This window comes from Trachemys scripta, chromosome 4, assembly GCF_013100865.1.
Source record: "Trachemys scripta elegans isolate TJP31775 chromosome 4, CAS_Tse_1.0, whole genome shotgun sequence".
Lineage (NCBI taxonomy): Eukaryota > Metazoa > Chordata > Testudines > Emydidae > Trachemys > Trachemys scripta.
The window spans coordinates 23,946,311-23,966,642 of record NC_048301.1 but is presented as its reverse complement, the minus strand read 5'-3'; the positions used below and the strand labels follow the sequence as shown (position 1 = coordinate 23,966,642).

The following is a 20,332-nucleotide window of genomic DNA, read 5'->3' as shown; positions in this document are numbered from 1 at the left end:
AGGCAAAGGAATGGAGGATGGGCAACCGACACTCTAGAGTCCTAGAGATGGTTCCTCCTAGCCCCGGTCTGAGCAGAGCAGTGAAGTGATAGGAGGAATAGTGGATATGCAGAGGGTGGCCTCTGTTGCTTCTCCTGTTTCCTCATTAATCACAGAATCCACCCCTGTGGTGACCTTTCTGGTTACTCGACAGCCAATCGTACCAAATCTCTGAGGTTTTTGAGATCATGTTACAATATGCTTTTGCAATAAGAAGACATCCCCCATTAAAACCTCCACTGACGTCTCATTTAAAATTCCTATGGTATCACTTGGACTGCTCCCTATCACTTTCCCCATAGGGAATTCCTTTTGATGGACATGCACAATTGGTCCTGCTCTGGTGAGGTTGCCTGTGGTCAAACATTGTGTAACAGATCTCTTAGCCGGCTAGCCTAAATTCAAGCATAAGTTTTACATATGGAAATGTCAATGCACCAGTCTCTCTGGACAGACCAGTCATAAGGGATGTGATTTGGGAAGCAGAGAACAGACAAAACAGGCATATTTGGTGGAGATGTTGTGGAGTGTACTAAGCTGAGGGCCAACAGGGAGTGAGATCACAGCACAGTTTACATTGTGGTCCTAGCCTACGTGAAAAGGTCTCCAAAATAACACTGATTGGAATGCCTTAAGCTTCAATGCACTTGCAATGCCCTGTGCTTATAAATGATAGGATATTTTACAAGCACTGGTTACAAGCTGATTGCAACCTTGTGATAAGGAGGCACATTTATCTCTAATGTAACTCCACTGACTTTTGATGAATTATACTTGGAATGAGGTTGACCCAAGTTCCTTAGCACAGATCCACCCAAACCAATGCAAACTTAATCAGTTTCTCCCCAACGTGGTCTGGATCTACCAGTGTTGTAGTTGCTGATCCTCTAAACCACTGATCCTCTAACCCCCATCCTATGATCTGCAGATGCATAGTTTATAAGTCCAGACGAGACCACTGTAATCATCTAGTTCGACCTGCATAATACTGCCCATAGAACGTCTCTGAATTAATCCCTGTTTGAGCTAGAGCATAATTTTTAGAAAAGCATCCAGTCTTGATTTTAAAATTGCCAGTGATGGAGAATCTACCACATCCCTTGGTAAACTGTTCCGATAGTTAATTACCCTCACCGTTAAAAAACTGTGCTTTATTTCCTCTTTGAATTAGGTCTAGCTTCAGCTTCCAGTCATTGGATCTTGTTATGCCTTGCTTTGTCTGCTAGACCGAAGAGCCCACTATAGGTGCTTATGGTCTGTGATCGAGTCACCCCTTAGACTTTGCTTTGTTAAGCTAAATATATTGAGTTCCTTTAGTCTATCACTATAAGGCAGGTTTTCCAATTCTTTAATTATCATAGTTCTTCTCTGAACCCGCTCCAGTTTATCAACAGCCTTTTTGCATTGTGGACACCAGAATTGGATGCTGTGATGTAGTGCTGTGCGTGTGCACATGCGCACAAATTAACTCAAAGCACCAGTTTCCAACAACAGAGCTGGACATTAGAGCTGGCTGGAAAAAATTATTTTGAATTTTTTTGGTGGGGCAAAAAGGGGCACATTTTTACTCACACACACAAAACGACCTGCTAATCAGGGCATTATTGAGTTCCAACTGCATGTGGATATGCCAAAATGGCACTGTCAAAAACACTGTTCCTGCAGGAGAATACATGCTGACCGCGGAGCTCCTTTAGCGCTTCGGGTCTGACACAGTTGGTGCCCCGCTAGAGTCATGACCACTGCAGTGAGCAGGAGAGCTCTTCTCCAGAGCCCCCTCAGCTGCAGCATTCCCCGCCACCCCCAGCCGAACGTATAAACGCATACAGTTTACTCTAATCCCATCCTCAACTGTTGTTTTTTTTTGTGCCCTCCCAGAGTGCCCACTAGACTGAGGCTTTTTGTAGCCCCCTGTGCAGTAACTGACTAGAGGTGCTGCAGAATGCTACCCTATGAATGGTGTGGGAAATCAGAGCACCCTTGCAGGGAGAGGAAGGACATGTGTTCTGCATGGCCAACCTTCAAAAAGTTGTCCTGCAGATGGGGCTCCCTGCTCCCCAACAGGGTGGGCAGGTTTGTGGGTGGGAGGTTGGCACCTGTGGAGCTCAGGAACTGCTTCCCTGGAGGCCCTCCTTCCCATTCCTTCTCCCATAGAGCTCCCACGCGAGAGGTCACCTCCTGGAGCTCCAGAGTGCTCCCCTGTTCAGAGGTTGAGTTTCCTGGTGTTTATGAGCACCACTAAGCCATGGCCAATCCCTTCATATATAACTGTATCAACCTCTGCTTTTAAGACTTGGCAAGGATGAGTTGAGTGCTGTGCAAGGCTGAAGAACCAGGACCGTAAGTAGGAAGGTCAGGGTGAATGGCAAGGTAAGAGGGGGTGGCATGCTTTGCCTTTGATTGGGAAGGGAGTCTACTTCGAAATAGTGCTTGTGGGGGACTCTCCACTCCTCTGTGTGTGTGTGTGAATGTACCTGGGCGAGTTATGGAAAAGACCATCTCCTGCAGTTAATTAATACAACAGGGATGATGTGGCTGCTCCATGTTCTACATCATTGTTGTTTTATAAGGCCGGGCACCCAGGGATTTGCAGGGTAAAAGGCACTGGAATAGAAGTTTCAGGTCAATGTTCTGGTTCATTTCTTCATGGGATTATTTATTCACAATATTCTTGGAACCAATTCAATCTTTGTCTCTCCCTGCACATGCATAGTTCATCAAGTTTCCCCAGAGTACATAACCTCTGGAGGAAGGTGGAGTTAGCAGGGTTAGCTTTAATATATTATGAACTATATCATTTCCAAAGGACTTAAGTTGGCTTGTGCACGGAAAGGCTGAATTTTCCTCTTTGCCTCCTCTACAATCCCAACGTTTGATCAGGCCAGTCAAAGCAGCAGACTCTGTGCAGATGGATTTCATTGCTGGAGCCATTGGAGGTAAATAAATAAGTAAAATGGTGTATGATGAAAGCTGTGTTTCCTATTAATTTAAAGGCAGATCCTAATGCCACAAATGGCAATGCTATAGTTGAGGGTCTTTCCGTGATTTATTGAGAAATCTCTTTTTTTAAAAAGTATTGTTACTTTAAAGAATCAGCAAACGTACAGAGCTGTTAAATGAATATAGTTAAACATATGGTTAGCTAAGGTTATTGCTCTGCAACGCCAGGTCTAATTCCAAAAGTATTAAGCAAAACAACATGAAAACCCACACGTGGCAGCAGGAGACAATAAGATGGAACAAATTAAATGCAGATACTGGCAGACACTGCTGGTATGGTACAGCCTCAGTTATCTGATATCCTAGGCAGTCAGAGTAGGAAGAACTGAGGTCATTTCCAGTACAATTAATAGTGCAGAGAAATGACTGTTTCAGTTAACAAGGAGGTTTGGAGGAGTGACATTTGGATAACCTTAGGTTGATCTTTATTTGCAGTTTCATGGGTTAATTCTACACAGACTTGTTGCATAGCAGAAGTTGATCTGGGAGCAAATATTTTCCAATTTTTAAAAAATGTACCACTTAGTTTTAGATTTTTTCGGGGTTCTTGTACATATGAAAGTTAGTTTTGTTTTAAACAGTGAAATTTGGCAAGTGATCAGCAAAGAGTATGGTCTAATTACCTGGGAGATTTTGAAAGAGAAAAGCATTAAATGGCTAAGATTGATCAGAATTGGAGAAATGCAGTGTCATCTTTGCTAGAGAGGGTCAGACAAATTTGGCATATGGCTGAGACATGCTACAAACAATTCCAACCAGGCTTCCAGATCCTCTGAACTTTGGCAGCCCTTTGCTGGTCAGTTCAGGAGAGGCTCATTGTCCATGTAGAGATTTAAATAGGAGAACATACTTAACTCTCCCTTTATGTAATAATTGGGAGGTATAGTGAGCCTTGTGGGATCCAGAATGACTGCAGGAGCAGGAGAGATGGATTTCGTCCCTTCATTGTGGTTCCCTTCCCTTCTCTGTCCTCAGTCATCTCAGACTGTGTGGGAGTTTTGGGAGCCTGGGAACTGGAGGGATATGGTTGACAATGAGAAGTTGGGGCAAGGCTATGAAAGAGATTCTTTAAACCTTGGTACTGACTGCCACATTGGGCAGCAGCTGTGCAGTAAGTGCATTTTTGGGAATGGGAATGGGAGGCACTCAGTACTTGTTGGATCCTGCCTTACTCAGATGCATCAGGGGAGAGGGACATCCCTCTGGGGTTGTAATCAGAAATACTTTTGCTTATTTTAAATGCACCACATTGCTATGAATACAGAATCCTCCTAGCTGCTACCTAAGGCAAACTGGCTGCTTTTCTATGATGTGCAATGCCTATAGAAAGCAAGCTCCTCTGAGATATTTTGTCCAGTACCTAGAGAGTTTGAATGTAAGTCAGTGGAAATTTTGTCTGTGCAAGGACGTCAGGGACTGGCCCCATGCCCATCATTACCAGTCTGATGTGGGAGATGCCATTATCTCTTTGAGGGGTGTTTTCCAGATCAAAGATTTCTTGGAGAACAGACATTTGTGGCTGACTTTCTCTGAGCCTTGGAGTTGGTGTATGGCTTATGTTTGATTCTGATAAATGTTAGAGAGTTGAAGCAGGCTCATCTTGTGTATTTTCACATTTCCAAATATGTTGCAAACCCAGATGATTTGCATCAAACAACTAAAATGGCAACACAGGGTTTCTGTTTAATTAACTGCACTCCTAAGACCTTGATGTGTTTTCGCTTTTTGGAAAAGCCTGGCTCCTACTGGAGAATAGCAAAGAGGCACAGCCCCCTTAAAATCCTGGCTGATGTCTATGGTGAAAATATTCAAGGTGATAAGTTATCTACAAGCACAAACATGCCCAGAACTGTTGTGCAGTTCCTCACACGTGCACGTGCACACACACACAACCTACTGCACAGCTCCTCCCACTGCTGTTGCTTCGGAGTTTATCGAATTAGCTCAGAATCAAGGGACGGTTTGAGTGCACAGTGACACAGTATGAGATGTGCCTGAGAGAAATCAGAGGATGCACAGTGCCTGCGCTTGTGACACCACATGTTGGCAACATGACACCAATGTAAACATGTCCACTGCTCTGAAAGATCTTCAGTAATCAGGATATGGGCTGGAGGTGCTAGAAAGCTTATCCCTTCCTTCATATATAACTGGGTCCACCTCTGCTTTCTGGCCTGCATAGTGCAGGTGCCCAGGCCAGGGTGGAGATGACCGAAAGGGCTCTTTTCTGCCTGAAGCATAGAGACCTAGTGTTCTCTTAGGCAGAAGGCAAGGTATGTCCGGCATTGCTCTGTAGCCTTCAGGGAAGTGTGACCAGTCAGCTGTGGACATGTCCTGGCTCCACTGCCAACTGCTACCATCAATAGCTAGTGCTTTATAAACCAACCACACGCTGTGCAGGGTTAGAAAAACTTCCCTTATGGGCAGGTTATTCTATAATTGTCCATTAAGGGACAATACACTGGATCAGATGAACCAGGGGTCTGACCTGGTATAGCAATTTCTGTGCTCTACTGCTCCTTTGCAGAGCAGCCATAAGGAGGTCTTCAGAGCTTATCTTCCTGCCCCAGCACGCATGAGCTAGGGTGGTGGCCTCTCCCTGTGCCTTGTGCTAGCAAGGCCAGATTTCACGTATAGCTATTGCAGTCACTTGTGTTAATATAATTTGTCTTCCTCTATGTTATTTTTTCGTTGAAGATCAACTGCACAGTTTGCTTCTTCTCGATCCATATCCTCACAGGACCCCTGGCTATGTTACATATCAGGAACTGGTGGCGCAGGGGAACACAAGTTGCTGTGATAACTGTGTACATCCAAAAAAAAATCCCAGCCAAATTGGGCACAAAGACAGGGACTCAGAAGACCTGGGTTCTATTCCTGGCTTAGCCACTGGGTGACATTAGGCAAGTCACTTCACTGCTCTGTGACTCCGTTTCCCCATATGTAAAATGAGCATAGTGATACTGGTCTCCTTTGTAAAGTGCTTTGAGATCTACTGATGAAAAGCTCTATATAAGAGCTAGGTATTAATAAAACCCAGATAGGTCCTTAACTTGATTTCACTGTTTATCTTCTATCCAACCTACAGGAGCCAGGCACCACTTTACTAAACAGAGTCTTTCTATAGGTTCTGCCTCCCTTATGTGTTCTATACAGAGCTGCTCTTGTTTGGTTCTGCTGTGTAAACAGTACAGCCAGCTCATGCTATCACTGTCCAGGGCTATTTATATAAAGTGATGGAGTTCACAGCATTGCAGCTTTCCACAGCCTTTGATAAACCTGACTGGACACCTCTGATGTGTAAAAGCTTCATGCCTTGGGTGCTTAGTCCCTTCTCAGGAGACTAAAAAGCACACCTGGAATTTGGTAGACTTTGGGGCTTGTGGTGCAGAGAAGAGCCAAAGTGAAAAATGCCAAGGAGGGGTATCCGTGTGGCTAACTCCTCTGACGTCTTCCCCAGTCAGGGGAGTCTAGCCAGAGCAGCAGTCAGTCTGGCATTGAGGAAAAGCTCCCGGCCTTGCTCAGATTTCAACCCTACCCAGGGATGTGGGGAATCCCTTTACTGACTCCTTTCCCCACTTGCTGGCCTCCTGGGGCAGAAGTAGATCTTCCCCCTCCCTGCCTCCAGCTGACACCATTCTCTCAGGAGAGGAGGAAGCAGAAAGAGCCCAGCAATGCAGGCATCTCCACTCTCTCCTCACCTCCTGTGACAACAGGGCGGCTCCTGGGCACAGGAATTGGGGTTGTCAATACTGGGGTGCAGTGGTGGGGCAGCCTCCCGCTCCCACGTCGCGTCCGTGATGGAGCTCAGCTCAAAATGGGACCCGTCGGACATGACATCAACCAAGGGCCCTAGGCACATGAAGAAATAGGGCCTTCTATGGCCCCCTTCATGGTGTCCCCTCTCCTGCTGCACACTTGAGATGGTGGAGGAAGGGATGGCTGCCTGGACCCCTTCTCAGGAAGAGCAAGAGAGGCAGTGACTCTCTCCTTCCTGGAGAGAAAAGCGGGGCAGCAGCAGGGCCTTACAGTAATGACTTTAGGAAGTGGGGTGTATCGGCCGGGTTCGCTGTACTCTTCTCCTGCCCTATGTGGCCCCTGGTGGAGGTGGTGTTGGTGAGGCCCTCAGAGCAGTGAGCCAGGCTGGTCAAAATTTTGCTCAGTGAGATTTTTTTTAACAAACAACCCCAAAACACTGTTACCACTTTGGTAACACTTTTTCCTGATTTTTAAACTTCCTCTGCCTCTCTGTTTCCTATTAAATGAATTAAAAAGTGAAAGTGTTTGTTTTCCCCCTACTTTCTCTCATATTCCTCCCCTTTTTTTCCATTAGGAAGGCGGGGGAGGGAAAGTAATAAAAACAAAACAAAATTGGGGTGGGGGGAGAACACACAAAGTTTGCAAGAACTTTTTTGTTTAGTTTTGAGAAATTTCATTTTGGATTATTTCTTTGTGCGATGAAAAAGGTAGAAAATGTTGAACAAACCAAACCAAAACAAACAACCCTCTCCCTCCCGACATTTCCTTCTACCCTTTTTGTGCAAACAAACACAAACCTTGAACCAGGTCTGGCAATGGGTTGTGGAGAGAACACCTCACTGAGACGCTTCGGGCAGGTCACAGCCCCGCTCAGAGGTATCTATTGTTTATTGTTAAGGCTGTCTGCAGACTCAGGTAGATATCACTGCATTGGTTATATGTCAGGGCACATTTTCAAGCTTTTCTTCCCAACCCTGAGGACTAGAAAATACTTTTTTTTTTAAATGAAAGCCTAGATTCTGATGTAATTACAGAACGCCAAGAGCTCTCAGGCTAATAGTATCTATGTCTTATTCTAGCCCAGGGCAGAAGGAGTCAGGGATCAATACAATGTGTACCTAAACTTCAGCCTAATTCACAATTTATTTGCCATTGCTGCTGTTACTCAGAGGAGCGAAACAGCAGAGAGTTTATGAATGTTCCATGGCCTTGGAACAGCATGAGGGACTGCTGTGGGATGGAGGTGGAGTTAAACAGAGCTGTCTCTTGTATATCCCTAGCTCATTTGCAGGCCACTTCCTCTCTCAGTCTCTCAAGCTGTTTTATCCAGAGGGACAGGTGACAGTAACAGCCCTGTAAGAGGGCCTATGTGTCTGTTTTTGCATTCTGCATATTTTAATGTGTGACGAGGCTGATTAATCCCTATCAAGATACTAAATACACCCAGTATTAACCCAAATCCAAAAGGAAGGAAGGAATGCACTGGTCCCTGCCTGTGAGCCAAGCATGTATCACAAAGTAGCAGGGAGTTCCTCCTTCTTGAACGCAGTAGGGGCAGCCAGAAGACTACGTTTTTAGCTCTGCCATGCACAAAAGAGCCCTTTCTTAAAAGGTCTTCCAAGAGCCAAAAGTGCCACCTTAAACCACTGAGAAGCTTGCAACTCACGTAAAGCCAAATCCTGCCCTCGTTTGAGGACATGCTCATGCACGGAGGGAACACTGGGTGTGGGTGAGATCTGCACAGCAGAAGGGCACAGTAACTTACTCGCTGCTATGCCCTTGCTTTCCAGGAAACCCTCCTCCCCAACTTAGTGATCTGCCCTGGGTACATTTGCAAGAGGCCTAGGCTGGAGGATCTGTCAGTGAGCAGGAGAGCCAGGCTGGGTGGGGCATGTTTTCATTCTCTGCACGCTCCACTAGCTAGACTGAATACGCTCCTCTTTTTTTAAACTCCAGCTTTTGCCTGTGTATTTTTCTTTTCTAGATAGTCCTTCCCCTTCCCACAATGTACTTTACATATAAAAAGTTGTTTTCTGACCTATTTGTTACTGCCTATTGAGCTTTCCTACTGCACAGATTTGATGGAGAGGCTGGGTGGACCATGCACCATGCACAGAAATTAAAATAAAGGGTTTGTTTGGTTTTTTTTGGTAAGTGAGCAAGGATCATGTAAATCTTGTCCAGGATTGTCTAAGGTGCCATGCACTACAGGATTAGCTGTTGGGACCTTGGTGACTCACTCAAGCAAATACTGTGTACTTCACCATGTAGCAGTGCTACTCAGTTACCAAGCTGGCAGGGCCGGCTCTGGCTGTTTTGCCGCCCGAGGCAAAAAAGCCTCCCGCTGCCCCCCAGTGGGGAGCGCGGCAGGGGAGGGTGGCGAGCCCGCCGCAGCTCCTCTCTCCCCAGCGGCTGGAGCGCTGGGGGGAGGGCGGCGAGCCTGGCCGTGGCCCCGTTCTCCCCGGCCGGCCAGAGCGCCGGGGGAGGGCGGTCCCGCTCTTCCTGGCCGGCCGGAGCACCGGGGGGAGGGCGGCAAGCCCGGCCGCAGCCCCGCTCTCCCCGGCCGGCCGGAGCCCAGGGAGGGCGGCCAGCCTGGCCGCGGCCCCGCTCTCCCCGGGTGAACACCACCCCCCTCCAGGTGCCGCCCCAAGCACATGCTTGGAGGGCTGGTGCCTGCCCTGCAAGATGGCCTTGTTATTTCAGGTGAAATGTGGCTTGTGCAATGACTACACCACCCAACGCTAACTTTGTAAATGAGCTGAATTACAAACTCCTCTTAACTGGTGAACCTCCATGAAACAGATCAGTGTAATTTCCCAGCTCCCTGAAAGGGCTTATACAATACATTAAGACAACTAAATCTGTTTTCAAAACAAAAGGACTGGCCACTATCAATGTTCCATTGAAATGGCTCCATTGTCACTGAGACGGATTTCCTTTGAGGTCAAGTGCAGTTCATGTATTAACCAGAAGTTAGCTATTCAGTCGGCTGTAACGTCAAAAAATACTTTGCATTGATGTAGTGTCAATCAACAGAGGAGTGAGACATTTAGAAACATTGGCTGAGAAATATGGTGGACATAATGGCAGTAATGAAATTCTATTTGTTTTTGTTAAGTAAAGAAACCTACATGAAAACTATGTGTCTTATCTCTGCCCATCCGCCCAAATTGTGACAGCAACTTTTCCTCCTAGAATGATTGAGCTTCCATCTCTAGTGATTATTTTAAGCTCTAGAAATGTTCCTGGGTTTCTATATTTGGGGCAGACAAATCCCTGTTGAATGTTAAAAGGGATGTCTTTGCTGTCACACCATGGTAATAAAGGTCAGCTGGTATCCAGACAAGCTCTGTTGACCAGCCTGACTTTGTGCATACCCCATCATTAGTCCTCCTCAGCACTGTCACAGTGGGGTGACACTTGAAGCTTGCCAAAGCTGAAACAGCAAGGGCAGTTTAGCCTAAGGTCAGCTCTGCCACGCTGATTTGCAAAGCAGCCATTGGGCTTGTGCTGTATGTTGTACACAGTGTTACTGCCCTGACATTGCATCAAATCACAGTTCTAAAATCAGCTTGGCTCCTTTTCAAGGGCTGTTTCCTGGTTAAGCATTAGTCCTTTGTTTTTGTTCATCTTTCTTTGCACTGTCGTGTATCTGTTCACTGCACATGTAAAACACACTATTGCTTTATGGGCTCGTGGAAGGTACTGGGTGCCTTTAACTCCCATTGAGTAGTTTAGTCTGGGACTTCATATGTGGCTCTTGAAGACTGCCCGTAATGTGTTCCAACTTTGCCCTATGAAGTCATAGAATGAAATCACTGGCTACCTCCGCTTAGATCAAGATGGAGTCTTGCTGGCTGGAACCTGTAGCCTGTAAACCTCAGTTAATATCTGAGTGGCTTCATTCTTTATTACTTACTACTTCTGGTACAGTAGCATCTAGAGGCTCCAGTAGGGGTCATTCAGTAACATCTAGAGGCCTACGTGTTGCCAAGGGAGCGGAAGCCACAGTGTCCTGCGTAGGAAGGCTTGGTCTTGCCCCAGAAAGCTTACACTCTAAGATGAGAAAGGACATGCAAAAAGACAGGGGTCTAGGAAACGATCAACTATTTCCTTGACATCTCCTGTTAAAACTCCCAACACAACTAAAGTCCAATGTCAACATGGCAGCCCGCAGCCCATGACATTAGCACTGTGCATAGCATATTCCTAGCAACATTTGTTACTTTTTCGTTTACAATCCTGGCTTGCACTATGCTGCTGTTACCTCTGGGATGTTCCCTTTGTCATTCCAAAGCTTTCTTTTAATTTGTCTCAGCCTCTCTTTTTTTTGCATCTTGATCTTTGGCTTAAACTTTCTGGTTACCTACAAATTAGAGATATGGTATCAAACATAACTTGTCTTTCTGGAACTGACTTTCACTGAAATTCATTTAATGACTTCCTTTGCATTAGGAAATTGGTCCTGTAATTATGTACATTCTTAACCTTGTTTAATAAAATATCTGTTTCAGGTGGCTTAAGTGTTGCTGTGGGTTATCCACTGGATACAGTAAAGGTATTTGTTTTAACTTTACTTCTAAAACTTAACTTTTTGCTCTTGCCTGGTCTTCTCCATTTGGTAAATCAGTGATATAACTGAATGCTGTAAATTTTTCTTTCAAATTCTTTATACAAAAGCGTTCTATAATTAATATCTGATAGTATCTGCTGTCTGCTTGAGAACAAGATTCTACTGCAAATAAAACGGTGTGGCATTAATGTATTCGTTAATATTTTCTGAATATGATGTCCTTTGCTTACAGGTGAGAATTCAGACGGAGAGGAGCTATAATGGAATTTGGCACTGCATTCGAGAAACATACAAAGCAGAGAAAGTAAGTACATGTGTCTGACGAAGTGGGTATTCACCCTTGAAAGCTTATACTCCAATATTTCTGTTAGTCTGTAAGGTTCCACAGGACTCTTTGTCGCTTTTTATAGATCCAGACTAACACTGTTACCCCTCTGATACTAAGTACATCTAGTTTAATACATTACATTTATCATAAAAGCGAGTGTAACAACCGGAACAATGATCCTGTGTACCCACTTGTTAGCAGGTGCTGAGCTGCTAAGTGTGTCATGCTGATTCATATTGCAAGAAGCCCATCAATTCCACTCTAGATAGAAGGGAGGAGAGATCTCAGAAGTAATCAAAGAGAACCTAGGGTCTGGACTGGTCAACCCTGAATGGGGACTGTACAAACAGCCAGCCTTGGGGAGAAGATTTAGGTTGTTTTATTTTATTGTTAAATTGTTAAGAAAGCTAACTGCAGGCTGAGGGTGACTCTACAGCGAATGGATTGCGTATTAGAGCAGACTGGATAGGGCATTTGCATAAGTACAAGCTATTTCCTTTCTAATCGATTCTTTCTCTCTCTCTTTCAAACTAGGCATGGGGATTTTACAAAGGCATGTCACTGTCAGTCTCCACAGTGTCGCTTGTTTCTTCTTTTTCATTTGGGGCATACAGAAACTTCCTTTATAACATCTGCAGATTAAGATATGGCACTTCAGACGTGAAGCCATCAAAGGTGGATATTTCTGTTGCTGGATGTGCTACTGGTGCTGTTCGGGTAGGTAAATCACAAAAAAAGACCACAAAGAAAGGTCCCAGTTCTATATATGTGAGGCTGGAAAGATAGTGAATAGCTTTTGTTCAGTCCTTATATGAAGGTCATTGGAACCCCACTGTTTATAATAACCCTTTGGAATCTTGCAACAGAATTAAAAAAAAAAAAAAAAAAAAAAAAAGAAGTTCTACTCTTCCTCTGTTGTGCCCACATGCTGGTTTGGTTTGGCTCAGTCTTGCTGGGTGTCTGACATTAATCTTCTTTTCTAAAATAAAAACAAAGTATTTAAAAAACACATCACAAATTACATGTATATGTTTCCTTGCCCCATGTAGTGGACCATTCAGTAGATAATTTTTCATAGCAGATCACATTGTATAGAGCAACTTAATGCCCAGATTAAGTCAGGGAAATCAAATAGCAAAGATTTCTCATCTCAGTTTAATTTCTAGCATTGTTTATGACAGTGGTTCCAGCCCACTGACACATGTACTAGGACTCGTATAATGTACTGTTAGCTTAGGATTCCCTCCTTTCTTCCCTAATGGCCTGACTGCTTGTTCCTATTCTTCAATACTGCGCTATGCCCCAGTGCACCACTTTTGCCTGCCTCTCATTACATTGTGTGCTCCTAACTCATGCTTAGGCAGCTCCAAACTTTAGTCTTGCAGTTGCTCTATGATGATTTAGAGCGTGCCCACTTGAATTGGAGGAGGATGGGCTTGGCTAGCTTTAGGCTGTAAAACTGCTACTGTTGCCTAGAAAAGTCAAGTGTGATTGATTCATTGGCTCAAGAAGGATAATGATGTTAATCCAAACACCGTGGAAGTTTAAAAGTTATACGTTCTTTTAATTTTCCAGGTGGTGCTAATATCGCCTACTGAAACAGCTAAAGTTCGAATGCAAACACAGAAGCAATCACATTACTCAGTTACAGCATCTCACCTCTCCAAGCCAAAGTATCAAGGACCTGTGCATTGTCTGAGGATGATAGCAAAGGAGGAAGGTTTTGGGGGTCTATACAAAGGTTGTTCTGCATTACTGTGCAGGGACTGCCACTCATTTGCAACATATTTCCTAACCTATAATATCCTGTGTGATTGGTTTACTCCCGCTGGAAAAAATAAACCAGGTATGTGGAGAAAACAGTTCAGGATTGCCTACAAAAATAGGTTCGTTTATATTGCATTAACAGGGGAGGCATATTTTGAGTATACATTCTTTTTACCTATCTCCTGTTGTGCATTGATTTTCAACCACAAAGCTTACTATATAAATGCAATAATTGTACCATTCATCCAAGCGGCTCCCAAAATGATTTACTTACCGAATGTACAAACTATATATAGTGAAATCTGTATGAGGTGACTATTTTAAAGTATCAACAAGTCTTTCAGTATAGTTTTGATCACCCTTTAATTAGACCCTGCAAGCTAAGTAAAGTAGGGTGGGATTCCTTGAATAAGTGACATGTAGTGGTTACCCAAAACAGGCTTCCCAGTCAATAGGAATCACATTGCTTAAGAATAAATGCAGCTACGTCTGGGATGAAACAGGACACAGATTTAAAAATGCAAAACAATCTAATTAGAGTCATTTAGGATAAGAAGCAAAGATTGTCATATTTATTTGAAGATGCAGAGGCTATTTCATAGAATCATAGAATATCAGGGTTGGAAGGGACCTCAAGAGGTCATCTAGTCCAACCCCCTGCTCAAAGCAGGACCAATTCCCAACTAAATCATCCCAGCCAGGGCTTTGTCAAGCCGGGCCTTAAAAACCTCCAAGGAAGGAGACTCCACCACCTCCCTAGGTAACGTATTCCAGTGCTTCACCACCCTCCTAGTGAAATAGTGTTTCCTAATATCCAACCTGGACCTCCTCCACTGCAACTTGAGATCATTGCTCCTTGTTCTGTCATCTGCCACCACTGAGACCAGCCGAGCTCCATCCTCTTTGGAACTCCCCTTCAGGTAGTTGAAGGCTGCTATCAAATCCCCCCTCATTCTTCTCTTCTGGAGACTAAACAATCCCAGTTCTCTCAGCCTCTCCTCATAAGTCATGTGCTCCAGACCCCTAATCATTTTTGTTGCCCTCCGCTGGACTCTTTCCAATTTTTCCACATCCTTCTTGTAGTGTGGGGCCCAAAACTGGACACAGTATTCCAGATGAGGCCTCACCAATGTCGAATAAAGGGGAACGATCACGTTCCTCGATCTGCTGGCAATGCCCCTACTTATACAGCCCAAAATGCCGTTAGCCTTCTTGGCAACAAGAGCACACTGTTGACTCATATCCAGCTTCTCGTCCACTGTGACCCCTAGGTCTTTTTCTGCAGAACTGCGACCTAGCCATTCGATCCCTAGTCTGCAGCAGTGCATGGGATTCTTCCGTCCCAAGTTCAGGACTCTGCACTTGTCCTTGTTGAACCTCATCAGGTTTTTTTTGGCCCAATCCTCTAATTTGTCTAGGTCCCTCTGTATCTGATCCCTACCCTCTAGTGTATCTACCACGCCTCCTAGTTTAGTGTCATCTGCAAACTTGCTGAGAGTGCAGTCCACACCATCCTCCAGATCATTAATAAAGATATTAAACAAAACCAGCCCCAGGACCAACCCTTGGGGCACTCCGCTTGAAACCGTCTGCCAACTAGACATGGAGCCATTGATCACTACCCTTTGAGCCCGACGATCTAGCCAGCTTTCTATCCACCTTACAGTCCATTCATCCAGCCCATACGTCTTTAACTTGGCGGCAAGAATACTGTGGGAGACCGTATCAAAAGCTTTGCTAAAGTCAAAGAATAACACATCCACTGCTTTCCCCTCATCCACAGAGCCAGTTATCTCATCATAGAAGGCAATTAGGTTAGTTAGGCACGACTTGCCCTTGGTGAATCTATGCTGACTGTACCTGATCACTTTCCTCTCCTCTAAGTGTTTCATAATTGATTCCTTGAGGACCTGCTCCATGATTTTTCCAGGGACTGAGGTGAGGCTGACTGGCCTGTAGTTCCCCGGATCCTCCTTCTTCCCTTTTTTAAAGATGGGCACTACATTAGCCTTTTTCCAGTCATCTGGGACCTCCTCCGATCGCCATGAGTTTTCAAAAATAATGGCTAATGGCTCTGCAATCTCATCCGCCAACTCCTTTAGCACCCTCGGATGCAGCGCATCCGGCCCCATGGACTTGTGCACGTCCAGTTTTTCTAAATATTTACTATAAGAAGAATGGAACTAAAATTTGACTAAACATGTTGGGGATAACACCCCTACTCTTAGATGATGTGCTATGCAGTTTTTAATGACTGCTAGGGATTGGAACCATCCAATTTATGGTAGCACAGTATCCTGCAGTAATACATGGGGTACTGGTTCTGTACTAAGGGGTTAATCATACGAGGTGCCAAGTGGCCTCATTTGAATAAACCCTTTAACAAAGGATTTAATTCAATCAGAGAGAGTGGCAGGTCCTCAGTCCCTTTAAGGCTTGGGGTTTTAGAGAGAGGAGGGCCAGCTAGTGCATCATATCCACAACTTCTTGCAGGCTGTGAGTCTTCCTTAAGCAATCTCCTATCTGGGTTGTGTCGCACTCAATTCTGCTTGGATTGTGCAATCAGACCAACTTCATTAGACTGTAATTATTCCAAGTGTAGCAATCTCTTCCGTACACTCGGAATGCTTAGTTCTCAAGCCATGCACCTCCTCTTCAGATAGCGATGGGGAGGAATTCCAGCAAATGAGACAAAACAAGCATTCTACAGCCCGCAACACTGCATGTGCTACATGCCCAGGCTGAAGTTTGAAAACAAAGGCCTTTGAACTATCCCAGACACAGAAACAAAAAATGTCTTAAGTTTCCTAGGAGGCAAATAACCCCAAGATGACTACAAAATGCCTCCCCCCTCTGGGCTAAGCCAATCTGCGAGAAGTTTCAGCAAAGAAGATTATTCTTGGTGAGACAGTTATATAAGCAATTGGAAACAGGTGGTGGACTCCAGCTGCAGAGGCACTGAACACCTTGGAGTGGCAGGCTCCAGGTCAGTCTTAACTATAGTGTCTCAAAACCAAATACTACCTTAAACTAGGTAAGGTGCCCCGAGCCACCTGACTTGCTGCTACATGAAAAAATGAATATGCTGTGAAATTAAAAGGTAGCACATTTAAAATATTGGAAACATTGGAACTATATATAATATACATGTGCTAGATATCCTGCCGAATTTACTACTACAGGCAATACAGGATAGTAGGCTTGCTATCTAGAGTAAGAAGTTACAAGGCACAGTTTTGTTAAGAACACAACTTTGTCTTTGGGCAGGAAGGAATTCCTTTTTCTCCTTCCCAAATTGCATAAATGGTCAGGTTCATTGTAGAGTCGTTTCACTTTATTTCAGCATCAGGTCAAGCACTGGTCACAACTGGAGGCAGCATCTGAAACTTGATGGTGTATCAACAGTGCTGTTTGAATGGTTATACAGTATAAATGGACTTGCATACTGTAGTGATGGGAACAATACAACCCCCTAGACAGCCTAGAATGATCTGATATGGCAAGATAAATCCAGTGGACTGGCTGAGGTTGCTAGAACTCTAGCTGAAGTCAGTGGAAAGTCTGCATGAAGAAACTCTGATCTCATTTATATGGTTGTAATTCTATTGACATCAGTGGAGTTCTTCTGATTTGGACTGTTGTGAGGATGTCACGCTGTACAAAACTAATTTTTAGTAAAACAGTCTCTTTCTGCAGTTTTTCCTCTTCTCCTAAAACTGTTCACAGTGTTATATTTGAACGGGTAGCTGGAAAAAGTCTCTCTGGAAATGCTTACCGCTCTATCATTACCACACTCTGGTTAACTACTACTATTGGTTCTCTTTTTGCAGACATACTGACTGTGCTTATTTCTGGTGGCTCTGCTGGAGTGTTTGGGTGGGCCGTAGCTACTCCTATGGATGTAATTAAATCACGGCTGCAAGTAGATAACTTGGGCCAGCGCAAGTACAGAGGACTCATACACTGCATCCGAGTCAGCGTGAAAGAAGAAGGAATAAGAGTTCTTTTCAAAGGACTTGGATTAAACTGCATTCGTGCTTTTCCAGTGAACATGGTGGTGTTTGTAACATACGAAGGTGTAATGAGACTTGCAGAACATCTTATGAAGTAAAAGCATGTTACATCACTCGGTTCTAAGGTGGCTGCTTCCTTTGAGAAGACTTTTCATTATAACAGAACACTCAAACAACAGCCCACCAACAGAGGTCTTGGGTGAAATCAGTAGACTTATGGGGGAGTGAAATGCAGAATTGGAGAGAAGTGGCTGATGACAACTACATTGTGTCCATTTAGTTGTCTTGTCAAGTTGTCTCCTACTTTTGAATAAACTTGATCTAACTTGTGTAGCACCTCTCTCCACTTGGTTACCTGTTTTAGCGGAAATATCTTTACAGGCTTTGACAGACAGGCGTGGGTTTTTCTGGATCCTGCCTCAGCTCAGTAGGGTGTAACTTCTGTATTCCCATATGAATTTATTTGGCGGTGCCTCCACCCCCCTTGCTCCTTCCTGGCAGGGCAGGGTCACCAGGGCAGCTTGGAAGTAAAATTCTAACTATAGGTAACCCCCACTTACTTGCCAACTCCCAAGAAATAACACAAACATACAAACACAGTAACTATATTAAACAGGAAGTAAATATCACAGGGTAAAACACTACTCTCAGGGTCACCGATGCCCACACTGATAATATCCATCAATTTCCCCAGTCATGTGACCTGATATAGCAAATGTAAAATTAGTGTCCCGTTGGTGTACGCACTTTGTAGGGGCCCTTGACCACAATATTGTCTGAGCAGCAATTAGCAACTTGACTGATTTGGCTTAGTGCAGCCCAACAGACTCTCACTTGGGATAAGGCGGTAAGCCCCTCCACAGGTTAATAGGCAGGATTTTTCCCAACAAAGCCCTCTAAACTGGGAGTTGCCTCGAAGAAAGGGCCAAGCTGAGAGATTTTGCATCCAGGTCCCCAGAGACCGGTTCTCAGGGGGAACCCTGCATACAGGCCCGGGACTCACCAGCTCCTCACACTGCCAATCCTGTCCTTTTTGTGTCTGGCTCCAGACTGCTCCCTCCTCCCCGCTCCAGGGCTCCCGGGGCAGTCATCTCCCTTCCTATTGTTCCAGCTAGTTATTCTTCCTGAGGTTGCACTTGCCAATCATTTGACTCTGCCCCCCCCCCTTGCTCTCAGACACTGCCCCTCCTGCCAGCAGGCACCCTGCTGTCCTCCCCTGGCCAACAGGGGCCCTGGACGCTCAGTGTCTCTCCTCTCGCCCTCTCCCCCTCGCTGTTGCCTAGCAAAATAAAAACTGATCTTCACTTCACATGCGTGATTAATAAAACAAACAAGCCCACTTTTGCTGTAAGTCTAACACTGTACACTGTGTATGTACCACAGATACAGGTAAATTGCAAATATACCAAGCAAAGTGTTTTTGATGTGTGAATGCTGGGATCCAGGAACTGACTGTTCTGTTTTGCTTAACGCTGCCTTGACCATGAGCTATTAATTGCAACTTTAATTATCAGAGAACTATTTCTTCTGATAAATTATCCAGGCTGAAGGCCAGTCAGCACAAGGAAGACAACACATTTGCCATGCTGATTACCAAACATATTTTGCCAGAAACTGCGGCTTTCTGTGTAAACAAGTCTCTTTTATAATGTGAAGTTAATGGCCTTACACTTAAAGCAGTGTTGCGGCAGAGGGGCCAGTCTGCTTCTTATATTTTTGTCTTGCCATTTACTTCCTGTTTCTGAGGCAATGTTCTCAACTATTGCCATGTGGTTTCCCGGATGCATCACACTAAGAAGTGAGGCAATTTAGCGAGGCTAGTCACAAGGAGTATTTGTCATTCTCAGCCACCCTTCATTCTAGAGAGCCATATTTCCATTTTTTGAGTTCCTCTTGTCATGCCAAATCTTCTGAGACACTGCAGCAATAGCTTTCATAACCTTAACTTCCCCCATATAGTTCATCTGTAGATAGCTCTCCAGCTTTACTGCCCTGTTATGGGGCACTGGAGACTGACTCTGAGCTCAGGACCACCTGGCAGTACGCAGTGAACAGAACCTCTTGAGGGAATCCTTAATTCACAGAAACTACAGAGGATCCAAACTTGGGGGCAACTTCAGGCCTTGCAGACTTTGGACAACCAGTATCTGCGAGTGACTGATCCAATCTTCACAAGAACAGGGAAAGGGGCTAAAAGAAAAGTGTGAAATGAAAGTAGATGCCCTCATTAAGTACCGGGAGCGGAAATGAAGAAATTAAACACAGACTTATGTCAACTCAATCCATATTTTTATTATACGGAGATGAACAAAATACCAGTAAGTCAAGGTAAAGTTTTCAGCTGATCATTATCTGACAAAAGCTCTCAAGGATTTCACTGAGGCTTTTGAAGACTCTGTTCTCCCCAACCTCTGGGATTTGTTGAGTGACATTTTCCAGTGGAAATTTGAGTTTGTCAGTCTCAATTGGGAAATATTAATCATGCTGTTGCTATATGTAAACTTCAGTTTTCAGAAACATACTTTTTGTAAGCAATCACTGCAGTACTTTATTAAAGCGTTATATCAGCAAACATGTTTATTTCATTCTGTTTTCACATTCTTCTAGTGCTCGCCAGCTTAAATACAAAATAATTCTGTACATCTGAGTTAAATGTTACAGAATTGCACACTCTGTTCCCCTTTCTCCTATAGTAATGTAAGTTTATTGAAACAAATTAGGACATATAGTGCTGCACTGCTTGGGAAATCTGCACAAACACAAGAAATTTGCATTGGAAGTTCTTCAAAGAAATGAGAAAAATATCCATAATCCCATAATACTCTACAATATTGAGAGTGTGGATCAAACAGG

The 20,332-nt window shown here is 44.4% G+C and overlaps 1 protein-coding gene across 2 annotated transcripts; it reads left to right on the top strand.

Moving 5' to 3' along the window:
* The first annotated feature begins 2,468 nt into the window (after positions 1-2,468).
* SLC25A47 (solute carrier family 25 member 47) lies at positions 2,469-18,530 on the top strand. 2 transcript variants are annotated; one of them, XM_034767986.1, is made up of 6 exons: positions 2,472-2,975; positions 11,313-11,356; positions 11,604-11,675; positions 12,234-12,416; positions 13,275-13,545; positions 17,297-18,530. In XM_034767986.1, the coding sequence occupies exons 1-6, from the start codon at positions 2,948-2,950 to the stop codon at positions 17,575-17,577; spliced, it is 879 nt and encodes a 292-aa protein (XP_034623877.1). In that variant the 5' UTR covers positions 2,472-2,947; the 3' UTR covers positions 17,578-18,530. The 2 variants fall into 2 exon arrangements, with proteins under 2 accessions (XP_034623878.1, XP_034623877.1); XM_034767987.1 differs by lacking the exon at positions 11,313-11,356 and having other exon boundaries at positions 2,469-2,975.
* Positions 18,531-20,332: the final 1,802 nt, after the last annotated feature.

Excerpts from the sequence above, each read along its gene's own strand:
- SLC25A47 (XM_034767986.1), top strand. The coding sequence starts at position 2,948 with ATGGATTTCATTGCTGGAGCCATTGGAG. Across the intron at positions 11,676-12,233 it reads AAACATACAAAGCAGAGAAA|GCATGGGGATTTTACAAAGG; the intron begins GTAAGTACATGT and ends CTTTCAAACTAG. Across the intron at positions 13,546-17,296 it reads CGCTGGAAAAAATAAACCAG|ACATACTGACTGTGCTTATT; the intron begins GTATGTGGAGAA and ends CTCTTTTTGCAG.